The following is a 22,419-nucleotide window of genomic DNA, read 5'->3' on the forward strand; positions in this document are numbered from 1 at the left end:
TGGTGGATTGTCATCTCCAATCGGAGAGTATTGACAAAGTCAATCAAATAGCCAAGTAAGGTTGAAAGGGCAAGATGTGGTTTTTTGGAAAAATCGGGATGTGCTTTAACCCTTTAGCAACAATTTTCTAAAGGCCGAGGCTCAACCATTTTTGAAGCCAAATCAGTGAAGGCACATATAATAACCTAGTCATAAAATTAGTAAGCCTAACAAATCCCTGATCATGTATCATATCAGATTAAGCACGTTAGACAAGTTACCACATTTAGAATCCCATTCTCTATAGGATCTTTGTCCATTTTTATAAAAAAGTATCCATTTGTTTAAACTAAGCAATCCAATTTTTTATCTGTTCTATTCAACTTTTAATTATTTTTAACAAGTGTTTTTTAGAAGTTATTCTTAAACACAGCTTCAGTTTTTTATGCCTAGAGCCATACACCAGGCCTAAAGATTGCTAAAGCTCAAATAGAGTACACAACCCATGCAAACTCCAAGCAGAGCCCCTATTTTTTGTCAATGACAAGGTTTATCAAGAGTTGACCTCAATTCCACATAAGAATAGGGGTAAATACTAGGTTAAAAATCACCATTTCACTGTAATTTCAGCAATCACATTTTTACAAAGATACCATCTTTTTCACAATCGGCAAAGTATCGTCAAGTAAAAGACCAACTGGGTAGAAAATACTCAAAGCTAGAATTCAACATTTCTCTGCACCAAGAGGACCAAATCTCGGATATGGGGACCAATGAAGGTCGGATTATGACAACTTTCATTAAGTTACAATTATTGTAAACTAGAAAGGCCAAGTAGTAACCACAACTTCTTGTGTTCTTTTTAAATACACTCATATTGAAAGAAACAGCAGTCTATTTAATCCATACAACCAGTACATTACCCATGTCTTGTATAGTGATCAACTAGCCTACATTTAATTCCGATATGCAAGCATAAACAATTTAAAAACCAGTGGTACGACAATTTCCAAAAAGGCGAGAGTTTTTATACAGTCAAGAAGCAATCAAAATTATTGAAATATAGTAGTAGGTTATCATGATGAATTGCAAAAGTGAAAATTAGTGAAAAAAGAACCACATAAGTACCAGTTTTTCTACAATATCCATGCTGACAGAGTTGCATACTGGCAAGAAGGCACAAGGACCCTCACTAACACTTAAAAAAAAAAGTCAGTAATGCAAGGCTAAGTGAGGGAAACAAGGATCCTTAACCATTTATATAGGTAGCATAGTGTGAGAGGATTCGATCAGGATGGCATCTTCAAGTGTTATTGATATTCGCATAGAGATCCAACTAGCCAGCTACAAAATCGACGCTCAGGCTCAGTATGCAAGTGCCAAGACTCTATAGACCTTGGTAGGATGCTCAGAGGGCATGCCATCGTATCGGCATGAGTATATTTGGGATGTTATATAGAACGGAATCAATGATAGACAATATGAATCCCAATAGGGTAGAAATTTTTAAGGGAAAATTACCAAAATACCCCTCTAATTTGTGGAAATTCCCAAAATACCCTTGTATCTAATTTGGTTGAATTATTCAAGCTTATCATTCCTTTATTCTTTTCCGACAATCAAGATCCGTTTTTGAGTGCTTAGCATGTAATTTGTCACAAATTACCTCGCAAAAAAGGGCAATTATATCTAAAAATAATGAAGCAATTCATCTCCAAAGCCTACATAACCTACTCAAATTCTAGTTTTAGTATCTTGTATTGATAAACAATCAGTCTTCTTATGAAAGGTACAAATTTTTTAATCTCTGGAAAAAATTAATCTCACCACCAGGGGTATTTCGGGAATTTTGGAAAAATTGAGGGGTATTTTGGGAAATTATGACAAAATATCGGGGGTATTTTGGGAATTTTTGAAATTTGAGGGGTATTTTGGGAATTTCCACAAATTAGAGGGGTATTTTGGTAATTGTCCCTATATAAAAACTAAGCTTTAGCATTATTTACCAAGCAAGGTAAGAGGGGAGAGCCTGTTGAAGGTCAGGCACGTAAGCGAGACAGGCAGTAATGGCCTCTATCACCAGACTGACGCGAGCCTCCCGGCGAACTCAACAATGGCGCCACTTCTGCACAGAGCGAATTGGAAGGGTAGAGGAGAAAGCTATGGCAGCTAACAAGTCCTCTCGTCGCTCAACCACCAGGTATGTTTGATTCTGGCGAATTGATGCAAATGCATGAATTTCATAGAAACATAAGAATCTTCTTCCAAAACAAAAGAACCCGCAAAGAAAAAGACGACTTCTACGAAAAGGAATAAAAAAGAGTGACGAGAAGTACCCAGGAGAAGACATACAAATCTTGGAGGGTAGCTGTAAGGGGTGGAGAGTGTACAGGCCAACTCTTGAAGCAATTCCGACGTCTCTAACTTGCGGGCTACCAGAGCTACCAGAGGACGCAGCAAAATGGCAAGCAACCTTCATGAAGAATAGGGAGAAGTGGTACAAGGATGGCCAGTTTGATATAGTTTTTCAAGAGGCGCTGCTGCTCGGCGTGGATTTGCAAGACAGATGCTTCATGTTGACGGAACATGCAATTAATGGCTATCGTATTCTCAAGCCAGCGATTATATTCTCATCGAAGATTGATGCCTTAGGAAAGCAGGTGAGTTTTGCATTCGTGCCGGACCAGCAGTAGAAGCTATTTTCATGATGTGGTGGCAGCAGGGTTTTTTTGAAAATAATACAAGGTTCTGGGCTAATAGACAGCTATCTTAAAAGGCTCTTATGCCCTGTAGGCAACATTATGAAAGCATTTGCTTACAAATCCAAGTTAGTTAGGAGCTCTATGTGAAAAAGTTAGTTAGCAGTCAAAGGGCCTCAAAAGTGTCATAGTTAAGTGAAATTTCCTTGAATTCGTGTTGTATTTCAAAAAAAAAAAAAGTGTGTGTGTGTGTGTGTGTGTGTGCTCGTGCGTGCTATGGACTAAAATGCTACATTTGGGAACAAATCCTCGCACCAATGCATTTGGAAATTGTCTTATTCTTACTAAGGATTGGATTTTGGGTCATTTTCAGGTTTAGTCGTAGATTGCCCTTTCACCACTAGACTAGTAAAAATTGGAAGACAGCTTTAGTTTAATCTAGATGGAATAGTAGAGAAGAACCAGGTGGTAATTGTCTTCGAGCTGAAAATATACATTAGAGCAAGGTATTTGACTTGCCTTTAGCTATTCTAGAGCCTCATAAAGATCACTTTCTAGCTGCTAGAGGCATAGTAACAGGGAATGGCCCTTTTCAGGTTGTCGTTCCCTGTTCCCAATCTAGCTTTCCGTTCCGAAACCCCGTTCCGTGTTTCAGATGTGAGTGTCCAAAACAGGGAATGGCATTTTATACAGTTGTCGTTCCCCGTTCCCCGTTCCGATTTGCCGTTCTTGGTAACTATGGCCAGAGGTACATCTAGAGTGGATGATGTTCTGGATCTTGAGGATAATGTGATATCATTCCCTCTTGCCTAAAGAAACTATGGAATGGGCCATCATTATTGGCATCTATGGCATAGAATCCAAAAAATGTACAGCCTCTTCAACCATTTCCTTCGTTGCAAACTGAAAAAAGATTGGGAGACTAGCGCATCTAACATCGGCATAAAAACCATTCTATGTTGATATGATAGCCAAACGCATGTATTTATTGTTGCAACTTGAGGCTCGGCTTGAAGCACATGCAAATTCGATTTGACATTGTACATATTATGTCACCATATGGAAAAGTAGGCTCTCAAAAGTATGGACCAGCAAGCTGCCATTAAAACAAAGGGTCTTCCTATGGAGATGTGACCTCAGAGAGGCCACTTGGTTGGGAGTAGGCCTCATGTTTCTTGGCCCATGGCAGCAGGTCCAGCGCGCTCTCTAGGTGACTGGCTAGAGTTCACAGGTTTGTCAGAGGAGGTGCAGGGTGTCCAGCTACAGGGCATGAGAGGGGTTCAGAGCATGTGTCAGGACATCTCAGAGTCAGTTCCAGCTGAGTGGCTCACGCCTCTCGAGCCAGTAGCACCCCGATGGATGGGAGCCTTCACACGACTGGAGGTTCTCATCTCAGTCAGGGCTTGTTCAGAGACTGTCCCAGCCCTGTTCTTCAAGCTTAAGGGTGGGGGACGATTACAGCGAGTTACAGTAGAGGCCCCGCAGGTAGCAGAGTGCCGTTTCCAGAGGATCCGAGTTGTGGGCATCTGTGGGAGGACTTGCGTCATAGACCCTGACCCAGCAGCTCTCGAGACAGGACACTGGAGGCTATGGGCTTGGGAGTGCTGTCCACTGGCACGAGTACAGTGGGATCCTGGTGAGTGGCTTTGGAGGGACCCCTTCTCTTCTGCAGACCGCCCAGGAGTCCCTTTCTTTCAGTACACTGTTCGGCTTGGACGTCATATACTTGCAGCGCAGAGAGAGGCCCGCCCCGCTGCAGCACGGCATTGGCAGGAGGGTCTCACAGTTGAGTTCTTGGCAGCTTTTTGGCAGAGGCTGTGGGACTCCAGACAGCCGAGGCGCGTCACTTTGTTCCAGTGGTTGGTTGCACACAGAGCCACAGCATTAGGGAGTTGGCTTGTGCATAGTGGTCTCTCGGCCGCATGTACAGCCTGTGACCAGTTGGTGGAGAGTCAACGACACTGTCTTTGGGACTGTCCCTCGGCCCAGCAGGTGTGGCTACGAGTTCTTCGGCTGATGCGTGCCCTCTCCACGGCTCGACAGTACACTTGGGGGGCAGCGGCTTGGTCCACCCTCACGGGCCCGGCACTACAGTTTGAGCTATCTTCCGCCAGCAGGATGATAGTGATACAAGGGGGGCGACCTACACTCCAGCCTGCTACAGACCTTACTCCACAGGAGTGGTGCAGTGAGAGAGAGGAGTGCTGGGAGCTCATCAGCGGCCTAGCTCTCTGGTTCATCTGGCGGGCCCGTTGTTTCCGCATCTTTGAGGCTCGCCCTGTGCCACCAGCACAGACTGTTCGTGACTTTTGGCTAGAGCTGATCCATACTCTCAGAGGACAGCTTGAGGGACTACAGGGCAGCTCCGACCGCATGCAGGAGCGCCGCGAGGCTTTCCTTCGACTCTGGCGCCCTGGGCCTTTCTACACCATGGTCCAGGGGGTGCTCAGATGGCACTACTGTCCACCTGTGTGGCTCTTCCCTCCTCCCATCTCTTGATTTAGCCCCATTGTATATATGCTGTTTTTTCATTGGGAGAGTCTCCCCATCATGCTTGTTGTAGCCCTCTCTAGCAGAGGTGGATGTAGCCCTATGGGCAGTTTTCATTAACTAATAGAAGGATCTTTTTCTCGGAAAAAAATAAATAAATCACATCTTGATCATGCAAATCATCATGCTTATCATTATCATGCAAATCATCATGGTGATCATTATCGTGCAATTCCTGTGTGTCATGCTTGGGAGAAGAAGAGACGGAAAGAGTCTCCTTTTCCCGAATCTCTTGCATCTGTGCCTGCACTTGAGAAAAGAGTCGCAACATCTCTTTCATGTGCCGGTCGTTTATTGCTTTTCTTGCTTTGTTCTCGCGATCAAATTCTGCTTCTCTTTCTTCGCGCTCACGATCCAATTCGGCTAGTCTTACTTTGGCTTCCAAGCGTGCTTGCTCGCGCTCACGCGCTATGGTTGCCATTCTTTCTTGGTACTTACGATCAATTTCTGGCATTCTTTCTGTTGTTCTTTCTTCGCGTTCTAACTTCCTGTTCATCATCATCTTGTTGAAAAGCTCCAAAGGAGTTAGTGCAATCCTTGGCGTAGATGGGAAAGGGGGAGGGTCGGAAAAACCTCTTGGTGGGGAAAATTCTTCTTCGTCACTTTCATGCTCACCACCTCCATGGGAAGTATCCATTCCGCTTTGGGTGATGACCATCCACTGAAGTCTTGTGTTCTTAAGTTCACAAGGAACTTGGGTTCTTGTGGGTCTTGGGTTCTTGGGTTCTTGAGTAATGCGGTTCTTGACGTTCTTTTTTCGCTTGCAATCTGTGTTAGAGAAGGATCTTCTCTTCACCCGAGTTCTTCTCTTTTCTGCGGGCGCATCCCTTGGCGGCCTTGCGCTCATACCAAGGTTGCTTTTTCCCACCTCACGTCGATTGGCTGGCCGCTAAGTGCACGGCCCGCTCTCAATGAGTGGAAAGAGAAACAAGGGGAGGCTGGACAAGCCCTTCTTTCATGGGTTTCCTGTCACTCTTCAAAAACACGACTAGAAATCGACACGCCCAAGAGGACTTGGGCTACGTGCGACAGCAACAAGCAAAAAAATTCTTATGGTTCTTTCCTAGAGTGATACAGAACACTACCAAAGCTCTGATACCAATGTAAGGTGCAGCAGAAGTGAATGTTGAACTTTGCTCAAGATGAGTGCTCCGAACTGTGCTCAAGGTTCCTTTTACTTACGGAAGGGAGAGCCTTCCGTTCCTTTAGTGAGAGAGTGTAAATGATCACAAACAAAGTGGTAAACACTGTGAATGAAGGTGCTGAGACTAAGAGATAGAGAGAGAAGAATGCGACACTAGAATGTTGTCAAACCCTCCTCCGAAGGCCCCACTCTCTATGGCGAGAGCGGTCTACTATTGATTGCACAAATCTCTACAATGCTTGGACTTGCCGACGATGTCGACGACGATGAGAATGACGACGAGACGGGCTGAAATCTGAAAATGCTAAGGGCTGAAATCTGCAAATCTTTATCTGCTGAATTCTGACTCTATGTCGGTGACGATGTCGATGGCGATGATGCAACGACGACGCGCTGAAAACCAGATGCTGAAATCTGCGTTTTCCGGGCTGAAACTGCAAACTTCGCAGGATCTGACCGTGCGGCGAGGATCTGCTACGGGAAGGTGAGATCTGCGAGGTTCGAGACTTGTTCTGCTATGTCTAAGTGCTGAAAACTGAAAACGCTGGTGGTTCTTGGGATTCCGTCGCGGTGAATCTGCAAAACGCTGACGTGTTATGCTGATGCAAAAACGCTAGGGCTGAAAATCGTTTGCTGCGGTGGGAATCTGCTAACGCTAGGAAACCTGTTGTGTTGTTGTCGCCAAGGCTGATTTGCTGAACAAAAACGCCAGGGCTGGTCTTGATCCAAAAGTGCTAGCTTCTCTGCTGTGATGCGAAAACGCTAGAGCATCTTGGGGATCCTGCTGAGAAGTTGCCTGTTGAGCAAGTGCTCTTGCTGCCTCTTCTACTGTGGAATGCTAGCGCTAGGTTTCTTATATACAAGCTTGTGAAAATTGCCCTACCCAGTTCCCAACAAAAGTCACTTAAAAATAATAAGTGAAAAATGTCAAAAATAGGATAAATAGGTCTATGCATTGTAAAAATGCTCCTGATGGGTTATGATGGAAATATGATAATCATGCTGTGTGCAACCAGAGGATATGCATCTACTCTTAAGTGTCTGGACATGCACGGTCTGCAAACAGATCACAAAAGTGCCATACCAATTCCTAATCTAACTGAACTGAATCCATGTAATGAAGTAGCTTGTCCACGTACACATAGGGTTAGATGTGCACGTGACATCTTTCTTTGCACTCGGACGTGACATCTTTCGGTTTCTCTCACGTGTGTGTGTGTGTATGTGTGTGTGTGTGTGTGTGTGTGTGTGTGTGTGTGTGTGTGTGTGTGTGTGTGTGTGTGTGTGTGTGTGTGTGTGTGTGTAACATACTTGGACACCCCAAGTCGAGAATCTGACGCAGCACACGTGAGAGAAACCAAAAAAGCCTTAATAAACTTAATCACAATTGAGAGAGACGACACAGCCCGGCGTAGCTCTGTCACCAGAGAGATTGGCCCCAAAGTCTTGCGCCCCTTTCGGTATTTCTTTTTATATTAATGCTTGGCAAAGTACAATGTTTGAGGGTCCCCTCTCTCTGCAGTGCTCCCAAGACAATATGAGGGAGAGAGACCTTGGCAATTCTTTAAAGGCCTCTGGCCCAAAAGTAATACATGAAAAACTTCAGGTTCTAAAAGCTACTGGTCTTCAAAAGCTACCAGTGCTGCCTAATGTGAAACGAATCGCAAATCGCGGGGGTCCGTACAAAACGCTTTCACGTCAACAAGTCGTCGCAAATCACGAAAATCCATACAATGGGGCCACAATAGCAATTTGGTCTTCCTTTTAATTTCTAGTGTCCCTTGGGCCCGATCGAACAGGACCCCATAAGTTGGAACACTTATAAAATATTGTCAGTTTTTGTACGGTTGGTCCAGACGGACATGCCATGTCATCACTTTGTGACATACCCCCCTCTTGAAATAATTGAAATGGCCCTCGATTACACCTCCAAAAACCAACATAACCCAGAAAACCAGTTCAGTAGACACTGACTCTAAGTACTGATGCACTAGACAATACATATCTTGCATTTGCACAAAGATGATAGTCAGTGAACATTCAAATCACATTCACATCACTACCTCCGTCAAGATCTTGGACGAGAATCATGATCTATGATAACATATTTAGCAATCACATCGAGGTCTGTCACTCATCTGTCTCGTAGATGTCTTGATTGACTAGATCTTGTTACTATCTTGTCCATCTCATCTCTTCGAAGAACAAGACCAAAATGTTGCAGTTATTTCATCTTTCAAACATGCACGCAATCACTACTCACATGAGAGAGCACATGTAACAGATTCATTTTGGGAATTCCCTATTTGAAGTACTTTTTTCATAAAGTCATACAGAAGAATATTATTGTCAGCCCCATCAATATCCTTGAAATTCAAAGGAAGTTAGTGACTTTAGTCCATCTAGGTACTCTGTGACAAAGAAGCGGAGTAGCTCCCCTTTGGTGCAATCCCGTCTGCACGAGATTCAACCTGTTGATCTCCAGGATCTCTCGGAATAGTTGAAGCTAAACCAAAAGCCTCAAGGTAAAGTTCCAGTTCCTGAGGAGTATCTGCGAGGCTGAGCCAAATTCTTAACCAGACGTAATTTAAAGATCAAACTCCCTTACCTTCTTATGCTAAACCAATAGAACAGGAGCAAGAGGAGGAGGAGGCTAGATAGCGTTGAAGGGTGACAGAGGGTATGTAGGGGCAAGGGGTGAGAGAGGGTGGGTAGGAACAAGGGGTGAGGGGGGTTGAGTAGGGGAAAGCTAGGGGGTGGGTAGGGATAAGGAGTGAGGGGGTTGGGTAGGGCCGAGGGAGGTTGGTTAGGGGTGAGCTAGGGGGTGGGTAGTTGGCAAAAAATTTGATTAGCACTGAGAAACTTGATGATGAGGGTTATCATACCTCTTTTGGAGATGCTTCCTGTAAATTTTCAAAGGGTTCTTTGATTGTGGCAAAGAATCCTTTACACTCTACATGTTGCTAGTGTCTAGAACAATGTTATATATACACCCGAGTAGCCAAATACCTCTTTGAGGCATTGCTAGCTAGGTCATATGAGTGAAAAGCGAATGAAAGCATTGTCCCATTTGCGTTATTTATAGAGTCTTGATTATTCTACCTTTAAGGTCTATGAGCATTGCTTGTATGGTAAACAAACACAGTCATTTGAAAGCAAGTGGCTATAGAAGAAGTGAACGCTTAGAGTTGATACATAGTGACATTTGTGGTCCTATGATTATTGTCTAATTAGGGGGTGCTTAATTTTTTCCACATTCATAGATCACTATTCTTGCAGAGTTTGGGTTTATCCTTTTTAACACAAGGATCAAGTGCTTGATGCATTCAAAAAAATTGTCTCATTAGTTGAGAACCAAAGTGGAAAGAAGGTCAAGTTCTTATGCACTAACAATGGAGGGGAGTATGTTTCAAAGTCTTTTCAAGACTTTTGTAATTCAAAGCAAATCAAATGCAAGTTGACTGCACCATACAATCCTTTACAAAATGGTATTACAAAGAGGATGAACACAACAATACTAGATAAAGTCAGATGTATGTTGTCTAATGCCAATCTACTCGAAGGGTTTTGGGTAGAAGAAGTTGCTTTCGCCAGTGTAACAGGGAACGGGGGGAATACAGCTCAAACGTTCCGAAACGGTGTTCCACCTGTTTCCAAAACGGAGATGGGAACGGAACGCCGTTCTGGAACGGGGTGTTACCGGAACGGTGTTCCAGAATGGGGGAAACGAGGCGAAACATGAGGCGGAACGACGAAACGGAGGGCAGAACGGACAAAAGTAGGCATTTGGCGGCAAAAAAGTAGGCTTTTAGGGGTAGATTTGGGGCTATTTGGGGATTATATTTGGTGCACTTTGAGGGCAGATTTGGGGTTGTTTAGGAGTTTATTTGGGACTAAACTGAATGGAGGTAATTCAAGCCTTACTTTAGTGGACCGTCCCCCCCCCCCCCCCCCCCCCCTTTCCCGTTCCCGTCTCGTTCCGGACCCTCCCGTTCCCGTTCCTCGTAACTATGGCTATCGCAATTGATCTCATCAATGGGCTACCTAAAGCAAGTTTCAGAGACGCTTTGGTCTAAAAAGGTTCATTCTTATGAAAATCTTTGAGTTTTTGGTTGTGATTCATTTTATCATGTTCCTAAGAATAAGTGTAGCAAGCTTGACCCCAAGAAAGGAAATGTATATTCTTGGTCTAAAAAGGTTCATTCGTTTGAACATGTTTGAGTTTTTGGTAGTGAAGCATTCTGTAACATTCCTAAGAATAAGTGTAACAAACTTGATCCCAACTCAAGGAAATGTATATTCTTAGGTTATGGCAAGTTTGGCAAAACGGGATATCATCTTTGGGATCCCAAATCCAAAATGATTGTTTGAAGTAATGATGTGTACTTCAATGAGCACAAGATGCATACAAGACTTATACCTACTGTTGAGATTCGACGTGTGGTGATTCAAGAGGATGGGATAGTGTATAATAGAGTACATAATGTACCTAAACAACAACTATAGCATGTGGAAAACCCTCCTATGTTAGAATAAAGAATGGAACAACCTAATGTTCCCGAGTTAAAGAGATCTAATCGGGTTTCTCATCCTCTTGGACATTTTGTTCCATCTCTTGACTATGTAAAGTTGACAGATTGCAGTGAGCTTTCATGCTATGAAGAAGCTACCTCTGTAGATGATAAGCTTATGTGGCAGCTGGCTATGCAAATTGAGATAAATTCTTTGAAGAAGAATGACACTTGGGAGTTGGTATCTCTAAAAGAGGGCATGAATGGTCTTCCTTGCAAATGGGTCTACAAAATGAAGATCACTTCCATTGATGATAAGCCAAAGTACAAGGCTAAACTAGTTGCTAAGTGTTTTAAGTAGCAAAAGGGTGTTGATTTTGATGAAATCTTTTCACCACTTGTGAAGATGACTACTCTTCACTTAGTGCTTGCATTGGTAGCCAATGGGGATATTGAACTTATTCACATGGATGTCAAAATGTCATTCTTACATGGGGATCTTCATGAAGTCGTTTATATACAACAACCACAAGGGTTTTTATTGAAGGCAAGGAAAAGAAGGTCTACAAACTTAGAAAGGCTCTCTATGCAACAAAACAAGGATCCAGTCAATGGTATCATAAGTTAGTCAATGGTATCATAAGTTTATTGCTTCTATGAGGTCTTAAGGTTTCAAAAGGAGCAACAAAGATTATTGTCTCTACACAAATCCTATCAATGGTAGTCTTTTGATGTTGTTCTTATATGTAGATGCCATGCTTATTGCTGGAAAAAGTACTAATGAGATAGATGCATTGCAATCAAAGTTGCATAAGAATTTTGATATGAAGGATTTAGGAGAAGCCAATCACTTGCTTGGTATGAGGATTGCCTTACTTATCTCAGACTGAGTACATTTACAAGGTACTTCAACGTTTCAATATGGAGAGGGAGAATATATCCAATAGCTCGTTACCTCCCTATGTAAAACTTAAACAAGTTGATTGTCCTATATCAGAGAAGGAAAAGGCTGAATTGGCTAAGTTTCCTTATGCATCTGTTGTTGGTAGCTTGATGTATGCCACAATTGCTACACGTCCAAACATTGCATTTGTAGTGGAAGTAACTAGTAGATACATGTTTAATGTTGGTAAGAAGCATTGGGAGGCAATGAAAGGAGTGATGAGATACTTGAGGGTTACAAGGACAATAAAGGATAAATGGATGTTGATTATGGTTTACTAGTGGCTATGTTTTCACATTTGGTGGAGGTGCAATATCATGAAGATCTTGTTTGCAAGATTGCATTTCTCAATCAACCACTAAGGCATAATATGTGGCCGCCTTTGAAGATTGCAAAGAAGCTAATTTGCTTGCTCGTCTAGTGGGAGATTTGGGCGTTAATGCTGAGATTTCGATATTGCATTATGACAATCAAAGTTCTATTCACCTAGCAGAAAATTTTGTGTTTCATGTGAAGCCAAAGCACATTAAGACCAAGTATCATTTCATTCAAGAGATGCTTGAGGAAAACTGCATCCAACTTGTCAAGGTGCACACATGATAGCCCTGTTGACCTTCTCACAAAAGGGTTTATCTCCTGAGTGTTTTGCATATTGTCGTGACTTGATGGGCATTGGGTAGAGCCATATACTCTACTTACCCTCTTCTTTTCTTATTGGCACATTGGCTTTTTAAGTGGGAGGATTTTGGGGATAAATGCCATTAAGCCAATATCATCACAGACTAACCGCTCACTAACCTTAATCCCATGCTTTGTTATTAATAATATAAAACAATAAGGAGATCACACATAGTGTGAGAAGAAGCTTCACCAAAATCTCTCTCTCTCTCTCTCTCTCTCTCTCTCTCTCTCTCTCTAAAAACCCTAATCTCTCAGCCCTTGCATCCCTTCCACATCGTGCACCATCAATAGAGGATGGGTGGGAGCTACGAGTAGCAAGATGGCGAGATGGAGGGAGTAGCAGGCATATGGGAGGTGGAAACGTGGGGTGTAAAATTATCCCCCTCCCATAGTTCAAGGGGGGTAGTCCTCTCTCGTAGATTGCGTGAGAGTGCCATGTCCCGTAGTTCAATGCTAGAATTGGGTAGAGCCTTAATTATTTTCATCTTATCTAATTTCATCTAATTTGACATCTGACTCGAAAGTTCTAACTTGGAATAACTGTCAAGTGACCATCTCATTCCATCACCTCTAAGTCGTAGAGATAATACAGGCTCACCCCTAAGCCTAGAAGCCTACAACCAATGGGCTAGCCTTTATCAAAAGGATTGGTGTTCCATACCACCAAGCCCACACCAATGTGGGTGTGCTAGTAGATATGCCAAGGGCATGGAGTCCAAGTGTGGTGATCACACCAAATGGCTCACAACGCCCAAGGTCCTATTTATAGGATTCCTTAATTGCCCTGACCATAGGGCTATCTTCACACTTGGCCGGGCTCATGCACCCATCCTTATGTATGGGAACATAACATTTCCCCCCTTATTTTCAATTGTTGTCCTCACAAATATCTTTGGTTATGAAGTTGGGGAAATAATTCTTCAATGATTGCACCGATTCCCAAGTAACAATGGCTCATTTCTATGGTTCCACTTGATCAAATACTCTGGGTAAAAAGTCTTTTGAGACCGTTTGACCCTTTGATCAAGGACCGATTTGGGTTGAAATGGAATGTAACAAGTGGTATCCTCCAAACTCAGGATAAAGGAACAAATTGTTCTTCCTATCCCAAAAGCTCTAAGTGACTAAGTTCATGGAACATGGGATGGATAGTAGTGTCAGAGGTTAGATCCAATTTGGAGAACACATCATTAATCTTCTTGATGATTCGGAATGTCCCACAATATTGGGAAGATAATTTCAAGAATTGACTAGTACGGATCATGCTAGAATCCTTTGGTACCTGGTGGTACACCCACATCCCCTCACGAGGTCATGAGGTTGTCAATGGCCAGCATTATCTCCATCTTGAGCAATCTTTATGTTTTCCTTAGCGATCATGAGCATTTCTTGTATGTCGCATAAGAAATAGGATATGGATTGGATCTTAACCCCCTTCAGTCCAATAGCAATCGGTGGTTTCGGCTCATAACCAGACATGAGCATGAATAGGCTATAACCTGTAGACGAGTGCCTAGTAATCTCATACAAAAATCCAATTTGTGGGAGATAATGTTCACAATCAAAGTGATGGTGGGAGACATATGTGCGAAATATGTCCTCCATTGTCATCAAATTTAACATGATTTGAGGATGACATGCACAAGCAGGTGTCTAGTATTTGGAAAAAAAATTGCCAAAAATTGTCACTAAACTTAGGATCATAGTCACAACAAGCTCCTTAGGCAAACCATACAACTTATACAAGTGCTCTGCAAAGGGCTGAGTTAACTTATGGCTCTTTATGGTGGTATGCATAGGTATAAAATGTGCCATTTTTGTGAGTTGGTCAACGATGACCCAAATGGAATCATATTGGTTTGGGGCAATCAAGTACAAAATCCATAGAAATGCTAGTCCATTTCTTCTCAAGAAATTGCGGAGGAAGTAGGATCCCAACACGCTTTTGATATTTAGCTTTATTGAGATGACACTATGCACCTTTTTTCACATACAACTCAATGAAAACTTTCATGTGCAGCCTTGAAAAGAAATATCAGCTTACTATGGCCAAACCACAGTGTATGTCAGTGTGTCTTGTGCTTGGAGCATTGTGACACTCAAACAAAATCTTTTTGTCAATATCCTCATCAAAGAGCACATAAATTTTCCTTTCTTGAAAAGGAACCCACCACCACGACTGGAACACTCCATTACCTTTCTCTTCATAGTAGCCAGCTAACGGGCATCCAGATTTTCATTGCTCTTCATGCTACATAATCTCCTTGGACTCGCCACCAAATCTCATTAAAGTGACGATCTATCTAGCAATGCCCTTTGAGACAAAGATAGAAATCAATCGAGACTTTAGTGAACAAAAGAACATTTACCTTTGAGATCCTACTAAGGGAATTGACCACCACATTGGTAGGACAAAGATAGAAACCAATCAAGACTTCAGTGAACAAAATAACATTTACCTTTGAGATCCTACTAAGGGAATTGACCACCGCATTGGTAGTGCCCTTATGATAGTGTATCTCAAAGTCAAACTTCTCCATGAACTCGACCCATCTTGCCATCCAATCTCAAAGGTAAGGCTAATCACAGAGATATTTCAATGAATATTGGGCATTCCATATTACAAATCAAGCACCATAGAGCTAATGATGCCAAATTTTCATAGCATGGATGACTGCCAACAATTCTTTCTCCTATGTGGAAGAATGGTCTTGCATGTCCATGAGCTTACAACTTTCAAATGCTTTAGGTTGGTTGTCTTGATAGAGAAAAACACCCATGGCATAATCGTTGGCATCGGTTTCCACCACAAAGGGGTTTCTCGGATCCACTTTCTACAATATTGATGTAGATATAACTAATTGCTTCAATGCTTGTAAATAATGACTGAGTTCATCAATCTTTGCGTGATAGATGGACTAACACTATGATTATTTATTTTAAATCTCTTTAGAAAATGTGCAAGGGTTTGGCAGTCTTGGTGTATTCTTTGACGAATTTCTTGAAAGATCTAGAAACCTAGAAAAGATTTTACTTGCTATAAGGTTTGTAAAACGGGCCACTATAGGACTACTCATACCTTTTTGGGATCAATGTGGATGCCATCAAGTGAGATGACATGGTTGAGGTACAACAACTATGTAAAAAAAAAAAGCATTTGAATTGCTTTACATACACCTTTTCTCGTCATGAAAGTCATTGGACAAAGGTGTTTTGCAAATGCTCCCCAACTATAAATAAGTACATCATCAAGAAAAACTACAAAAAACTTTCCCAGATACATACAAAATAGATCTTAATCATCTACTGGAAAGTTGCGAGCAGTGGTCAATCCAAAAGATAGGATCAAAAATTGGTAATGTCCATTCAGTGTATGAAACATGGTTTCTAGGACATCAGTTAGGTGTATCCATTTTGTATCTGTATTTGATGGTAGCTAGACCAAAGATCAATACTGGTGAAATATTTGCACCTGAGAGTTGATGCATAAGGTCATCTATCCTAGGCAACAAAAACGTATTCTTGATGGTGACTTTATTGAGATCCTTATAATCTATGTAGAAATGCATCGCTCTATCCTTCTTTTTAGTGCAAGAAGAATAGGAGGGCCCAAGGGAGACTTACTAGGCTCAATAAAACCCTTGCCAAGATAGGCTTGGAGCTGCCTATCAATCTCGTCTTCCTTTTAGGGGGTAAACTTATAAAATTGATGAGACATGGGATGGCTGTTAGGTAAAAGCTTTATCTTATAATCAAGGCCCAAGACAGTCACTCATCAGAACCTCCTTATATCATGTGCATTCAAGAGATTATTAATCATCCGCCAATATACATGCTATACTTACCTTGTGGGCCTATTTAAAAAACCCCAACCCCCTCTATGCATACATAAAAGTATATTTTGGACTATTAATAATCCTCTCAAGTTAAGTCACATGATATGGTGTACATTTTGAAAAGTGTCTGCCCATGCCTCCCAACCCTAACCCCCCTCTATGCATACATAAAAGTACATCTTAAACTATTAATAATACTCTCCAATTTATTCACATGATATGGCACACATTTTGAAAAGTGATTGCCTCAAGGATCAAGGGTGGGCCCATGAGATGATGGAAATCCATTGGGTAAATATGACAGAAACACGTCAACAAACTCTTTCAAAATAGAATCCATGTATCCTTCATAGTAGTATCATCATGAGACAAAGAAACATCATGCTTCGACAAAAGCACATCAACATTGAACTTATTTAATGACAAGAGAAAGAAAAATCAACATTGGAATCCTTGATAATACAAATTAAGACTTCAACATTAGGATCATGACAGCATGTATCAAACGCTTTTGCTGAAATAAAATTTACTTCAACATTAGTGGTTCCGAAGGATGGAAAACCGTTGACCACATGATACACACCATCAAGTTCAAAAATAGAATGAGATGCATAATCTAGGATAGGGAAGCTATCCTTGTATAGAACCATGACATGCCTAGAATGATATCTACATGCTCTAAACTATTCAAATTATTGATGAGAAGCTATTCAAAGAAGGAAGTATTGTTGTCTTAAAGCAAGTCACATGGAGGACAAAAGAGCATGAGGTGAAAGAAAAGAAGAAGAGTAGCTCAAGAGCCAACGAAGCACAAAAATCTGCCATTATCCTCAAATCCTATTCAAAGAATACAATTTTTGTCCATCTTGAATTCAAGAATGTAGAATGTAGGAAGGATAGTTGCTAAAAAAATTTAATCTTTTGTTAAATATGGATATTGCATTTGCACTAAGTTTCACATGTTCATGAATAGATTTAGGAAAATTGAAGCCTCCCCTTTTCATCCTCATGCCTCCCCTTTGACCTTTCCTCACCTCATCTATGGCAGGGGTTGACATCAAGGGTAAGTAGCTCAAGGTCAAGCACATGCAGTTGTGGTGGAGCCAAATGACGAGTGCAAACCAGTCACAATTTGTAGTGTAAACCATGAGTGAGTGCAGCCAGGCAAGAGAGTAGCCATATGTTTGATACAACATAGGCAACATGAGGTGCACCCATATGGGCAAGCAACAAGGTACATCTGATTGAGTAGCTAGTCTTCCAAATTTTTACTTTCCTCCTCCTACTATGATGTATATGAGCCTATGTGTTTTCATCCCTTCTCAAGTAGAAAGCCCTTTGAAAGAAGTTTTTGAATTTGTTTCAGTGATTCTATACCCCTATTAATTTGCTTAGCTACATGGTGAAGAAAGTTGTGCCTAGGAGTAGAACACTTTGAAGCACCTCAACAGTCTTTTTGTTAAGGTTTGAGCCCCCCTCTCTCTTTTTTCTCCTTTCACATGGCTTGCAAATATAAAAAGAGTTGGTGCTTTTGTTTTGGTTATTCATTTCTTTTTGCTCAATTTGCATAGGCTCATTTTATATGGCTTGCAAATATAAAATGAGTTGGTGCTTTTGTTTTGGTTATTCATTTCTTTTTGCTCATTTTTCATAGGTTGCAAATGTGAGACGATTTCAATGTGATGGTATTGAATAGGTATACCACAAGTATGCTTGAGAATAAACCTAACTTTCATTCTTTGATCATGAGAAATGAGAAACAAGGTAGGTTTCCAAGGAACTTACAAGTCATGCCAAGGAAAACTTTGAACTTTCCTTTGCTAAGCAAAGAAAGTGAAATGTATAAATAACAATTGATCACAGTTAGATGGCATAGTTGACACACATAGGGAGTCGAATGAAAGAAAATTGGTAGGTGAGTAGAAGACTAAGGATGCCTAGAGAGGAGTCAATGGTGTTGAGGAGTGCTTACAAGAAGTTAAGTGGGAGGGGAATGTTTAAAAAAATTATCAAACAGGTTAAGTTTTAATTGGTGATAGTTGTGGTAATGATGTAAAACAAAAATGGTTGCGAGGAAAAACTAGGACAACTTGGCAGATTTGTAGTCTATACTATCTTATGTCCACTTGCATAACTCCTATTGTAGCTGGGGATTGAGATTTCCATTATGATTGCTGGTGAACCAATCCAAAGTCAACTTTGTGGAGAAGTCAGGCTTATCAAGAGAGGATGTAAAGAGCATCATTATTGTTCTTATATGTGCTACCCAAATACACAACCAAGAGTCAGAAAATCATGTGAACAAAACAACACCTAGATAAAGCTGAAAAAAGTTGGGCAAAGCAATGGGAAAAGCTATCCAAAAGAATTCAACGCTCTTTAACTTTTCTTTTAACAAGGCCGACACTTACGTCACAGAGAGAGAGAGAGAGAGAGAGAGAGAGAGAGAGAGAGAGAGAGAGAGAAGCTATTTTTATTACTAAGCTTAAAAAATAGCCTTATAAAACCTAAAATTAAGCCTAAAAAATGTGAACAAGATTTGATAGGCACCACACCTTTATCACTACTTGCTTATGCAAGCAAGCAGTGCCAACAAACATGCAGTTGTTTATGTGACCCCCACTGCGGACTTCCCCTTGGCGGTCTTGTCTCATAAATGTTAGTCATTGGAACTAGCTGAATACAACACCTTCCTATCTTGTAGCTTGAAATTTTTCTTTGTGAAGCTGCAAACTTGATTGAGTGCATGTTGGGCCATAGCATTACTTTGCATCATTTTGTTGTCACGATATTGCTTTTTGAAACTATGAAGGTGCTTTCCATGCTCTTTATAAGCCTCAATACATATGTCAAGTTGCTTTTGAATTACGGTAACAAAGGAAAGTGCATTCTTTTGCATTCGACTTATCACCCCGCTCATTCAATGCTGAGTGGCTATGCACATCGAAAAGGTGACATCTGTGATGAATGCTGTTTTATTTAATGGGTTTTCAAGAACTTTTTGTGAAGTGCAGACAATTGTTTTTAGGGTGTAGGATTGCGTCTCTTTTTGGTTCTCATTGCAGGTATGCCACTGACTTGCAGGTGATAAACCCTACAATATCCGAAAGAGTTACTTCGTCAAATGGTGGGATTTGTGATTAATTACGAATGGGATGATATGCGTGAGCTATCGAAAATGCCAGATGTAAGGTTGTGGTTTGTTCTCCTAGATGCTATGTACCCATGGCTCCCAGTTGTATTGGATTGGAGAGCTGGTGAACTAGCCCGATATATTGCCATGTTGGTGCCACATGAGGTTGTCCTTATCACCCATTTCTTGATGCCCACAGTGGCAAAGAGGCTCATTTGCAATTTAAAACTTACTTACACTAAGTGGAAGTCAATTTTGGAAAGTGTATATTGTGATTTTATTGCAAATGAAGAGGAGAGAGAGGGCCTGGCATTCAATCCAAAAGCACTGGAACTCCTTGTAATGAGCAAATTGTTTATCGTATATCCATGGCTACAGACCTTAGAGTGGCAAAGCCTGATACCAAGGTGTATGACATGTTATGAATTTTGGGTTACGAGATTGATGCAGAGCTTTTCCAACTTCTAGAATCAAGATAAAATGGTGATGAAAGGAAAGTGATCTCTATTGACTCTTTCTCAAAAGATTTGGGCCCCTTATAATGATTTTAAGTTGAAATTACTGTCATCAAAACATTTTATTGAGCAATGAAAGAAAGTAAATTTATCTGCGGTTCAGTCACTTTTAGCATTGGCCAAAGCTTTTTGGTGCTGATGAAGGTTAGTATTCAATATTCATGAGTGATGAGGTGGAGACAATGGTCATGGTGTGGCTAGTGCAGGTCAAGGAGAGCTCAGAGTGGATTGTGCTACAGGCTCGGGCTTTTCTGAAAATTCCTGGTCTAATTTAACTAAACTGTCTTGGCATACGACGGTCAAGATTGAACAGCCTGGAGAGCCATCAATGGGGAACTAGCCTAGGGAATTGCACTTTAAAAGTTGCGTTGATGGGTTCAAAATGATAAGTTTGTGACTAGTACCATTGCATGTTTAACTCTTGAGGAGATAAGTCCATTCAATATATTTTCTGCGCGCTTGCATTGATGGAAATATTATAACGTGGTTTTTTGCTAGATGAGGGGCTGATTTGTTTGCTCTCAAAAGGGGAAAGTGTGCAAATAGAGTTGGTGGTGTTTTTGTGCTTTTATGTGTTTGACTTGTATATTACACCTTTACTTGAGCTAAACCCTCTTGGATAATCTGTTTACTTTGCCTATTGCCGTGCCTAGTTTGTGACTTTGTTTAAACTCAACAAACGAGGCATCTTGAGAAAGAGCAAAAGGTGTAGAATTAGACGAGTGAGGGACCTTTGTCTGTAGAGGAAATGAGTGCATGGTCCTCTTGGTGTATTGGGTTGTCTTCCTGTGATATCTTGAAATTATCACATACCAAATACTGCTATACAACAATGTAGATCAGGTCCATCGACTTCTTCAATCCAAAGGATACAACGTTCACATTGGTTGGGTGTGTTGAGAATTTTCTGAATAAACCTATAAATTTTCAAAAGACCATACTATCAATCTGTTTACAGAAATGCTCCTCGGGAACACTGGGTAGGTATTTGCTAGATGAAACATTGGTGTGAGGCACATGTGATGTGGCACCTATGTGAGCTTAATTTATTTGACATCAAAGTTTGCTGATGTGCACACACTACCACTACCTAAAAAGAATTTGTGGAAAGTGATGAAGAATCAATGGTTTACAATAACAGCATCTCTCTTGTATACTTTCAAAATTCAAGGTCAAAAGCAAGAAGCAAGTTTTGACCACACAATTGCTTCAATCTCTACAAAACAACTCTCTACAACCATATCAAGCATTTGTACCTCCTAAAATTTCTTTACTTCTTGTCTGATTATTGCACTAGATGAAAGCATTGTGCAGAAGCCATTGGTCAAATTCAATTACAAAAATGCGCCTCTTGAAAGCTTTAGCTATCTGCAGCTCAAAACATAGACTTGCTTTACATTTGCCTGGCTACCCTATTTAAATGAGCAATTTTTTCACAACAATGTCTATACTGTAACATTTTCCAGAACTCTAGCATCCAACAGATGCAACAATAGCTTTCAACCTTACGATGCCATAGATGCTATAACCCTGCGTAGAAACACCAAAATAAGCGCATGCCAAAAGTACAATCACGACGAGGATGAGCAAAAAGCCATTCACATGCAAGTGTAAACATAACCCTGCACATGCATGAGCAGTTCATGCAGACACCTCCAATGTGAATGCAGACACAATTCTGTAAATCTCACAACAACAAAACGAAAAATTTGAAGCACCCAAACAATCATAATTTTTGAGGCAAGCCCAGCGCCCATCAACTTCTTAAATCTTAGTCGAGATTTAGCAGAATTTGCGAAAATCTGAAGGTTACAACACATTCTTTGACATTGTAGTTGCACAAAGAATAGACACAGTAAAAAGAATGGCAGTTCAATCTTCTGTGGCATGATGCACACAATGAGACAGCTGGAATTCTTTGCCATCAAAATCTCGCCCATGAACAAATGATGCATGTGATATATAATCATGCTGGGATCATTTCCAGTAGCCGAGAAATCATGAAGAGAATGCTGTTGAAAGCTTAAATTGCTTTCCGAGTAGAAGAGGACGTTTGGAATCAAATGTGAATGCCATCAAAGCTTGATCTTTAGGTGAAGGATCCTTATGAGAGCCATACCAACCACCAAAGTCACTGAATAGAGTACTAGTATACCATATGCAGCACTTGCAGAAACAAAGATGGTGTTCACACTGAGATTTACCAAGCCTGTTAGCACATTTGCCTACAAAAAAGACCACCATCCATGTTATTGTTAATAAAGGAGTTTTTGCTATCATGAAACACTTAAAAGAGGCCCACTAGTCCCCACTTTAATGTTCAAGTGGCTAACATAACACATGCTCTTCACTAACATACAAAAGCAAAGAAATAGCCACTGAGATTTGTGGCAGAAATATGGTCTATGCAGTATGGCGTCAATCGTCA

The 22,419-nt window shown here is 41.1% G+C and overlaps 2 protein-coding genes across 13 annotated transcripts in view; one reads left to right on the top strand and one right to left on the bottom strand.

The window, feature by feature from the left end:
• Window positions 1-1,997: 1,997 nt before the first annotated feature.
• On the top strand, window positions 1,998-20,087 carry LOC147447260 (protein CHLORORESPIRATORY REDUCTION 6, chloroplastic-like). 7 transcript variants are annotated; one of them, XM_086523108.1, is made up of 4 exons: window positions 1,998-2,639; window positions 17,392-17,577; window positions 17,710-17,807; window positions 19,428-20,087. In XM_086523108.1, exon 4 carries the CDS (start codon window positions 19,468-19,470, stop codon window positions 19,942-19,944), a length of 477 nt encoding a protein of 158 aa, XP_086379234.1. In that variant the 5' UTR covers window positions 1,998-2,639; window positions 17,392-17,577; window positions 17,710-17,807; window positions 19,428-19,467; the 3' UTR covers window positions 19,945-20,087. The 7 variants fall into 7 exon arrangements, 6 of the variants coding, with proteins under 6 accessions (XP_086379234.1, XP_086379237.1, XP_086379235.1 ...); XM_086523111.1 differs by having other exon boundaries at window positions 1,998-2,179; XR_015189604.1 differs by lacking the exon at window positions 19,428-20,087.
• Window positions 20,088-21,740: 1,653 nt separating this feature from the next.
• Window positions 21,741-22,419, bottom strand: part of LOC147447261 (uncharacterized protein At4g17910-like) — a 124,784-nt gene continuing 124,105 nt past the window's right edge. For 5 of the 6 annotated variants that reach the window (XM_086523116.1, XM_086523115.1, XM_086523113.1 and 2 more), the window contains one exon: window positions 21,741-22,216. In XM_086523116.1, coding sequence (XP_086379242.1) covers window positions 22,067-22,216 — 150 coding nt within the window. In that variant the 3' untranslated portion in view covers window positions 21,741-22,066. The remainder of the gene's footprint in view (window positions 22,217-22,419) is intronic. The other variant, XR_015189606.1, reaches the window with a different exon arrangement.

The sequence above is a fragment of the Adiantum capillus-veneris genome, chromosome 11 (assembly GCF_014529385.1).
Source record: "Adiantum capillus-veneris isolate H3 chromosome 11, ASM1452938v2, whole genome shotgun sequence".
NCBI classification, from domain to species: domain Eukaryota; kingdom Viridiplantae; phylum Streptophyta; class Polypodiopsida; order Polypodiales; family Pteridaceae; genus Adiantum; species Adiantum capillus-veneris.

Bases quoted from the DNA above. Each gene is read 5' to 3' on its own strand.
- LOC147447260 (XM_086523106.1), top strand. From the start codon at position 3,861: ATGGCAGCAGGTCCAGCGCGCTCTCTAGGTGACTGGCTAGAGTTCACA.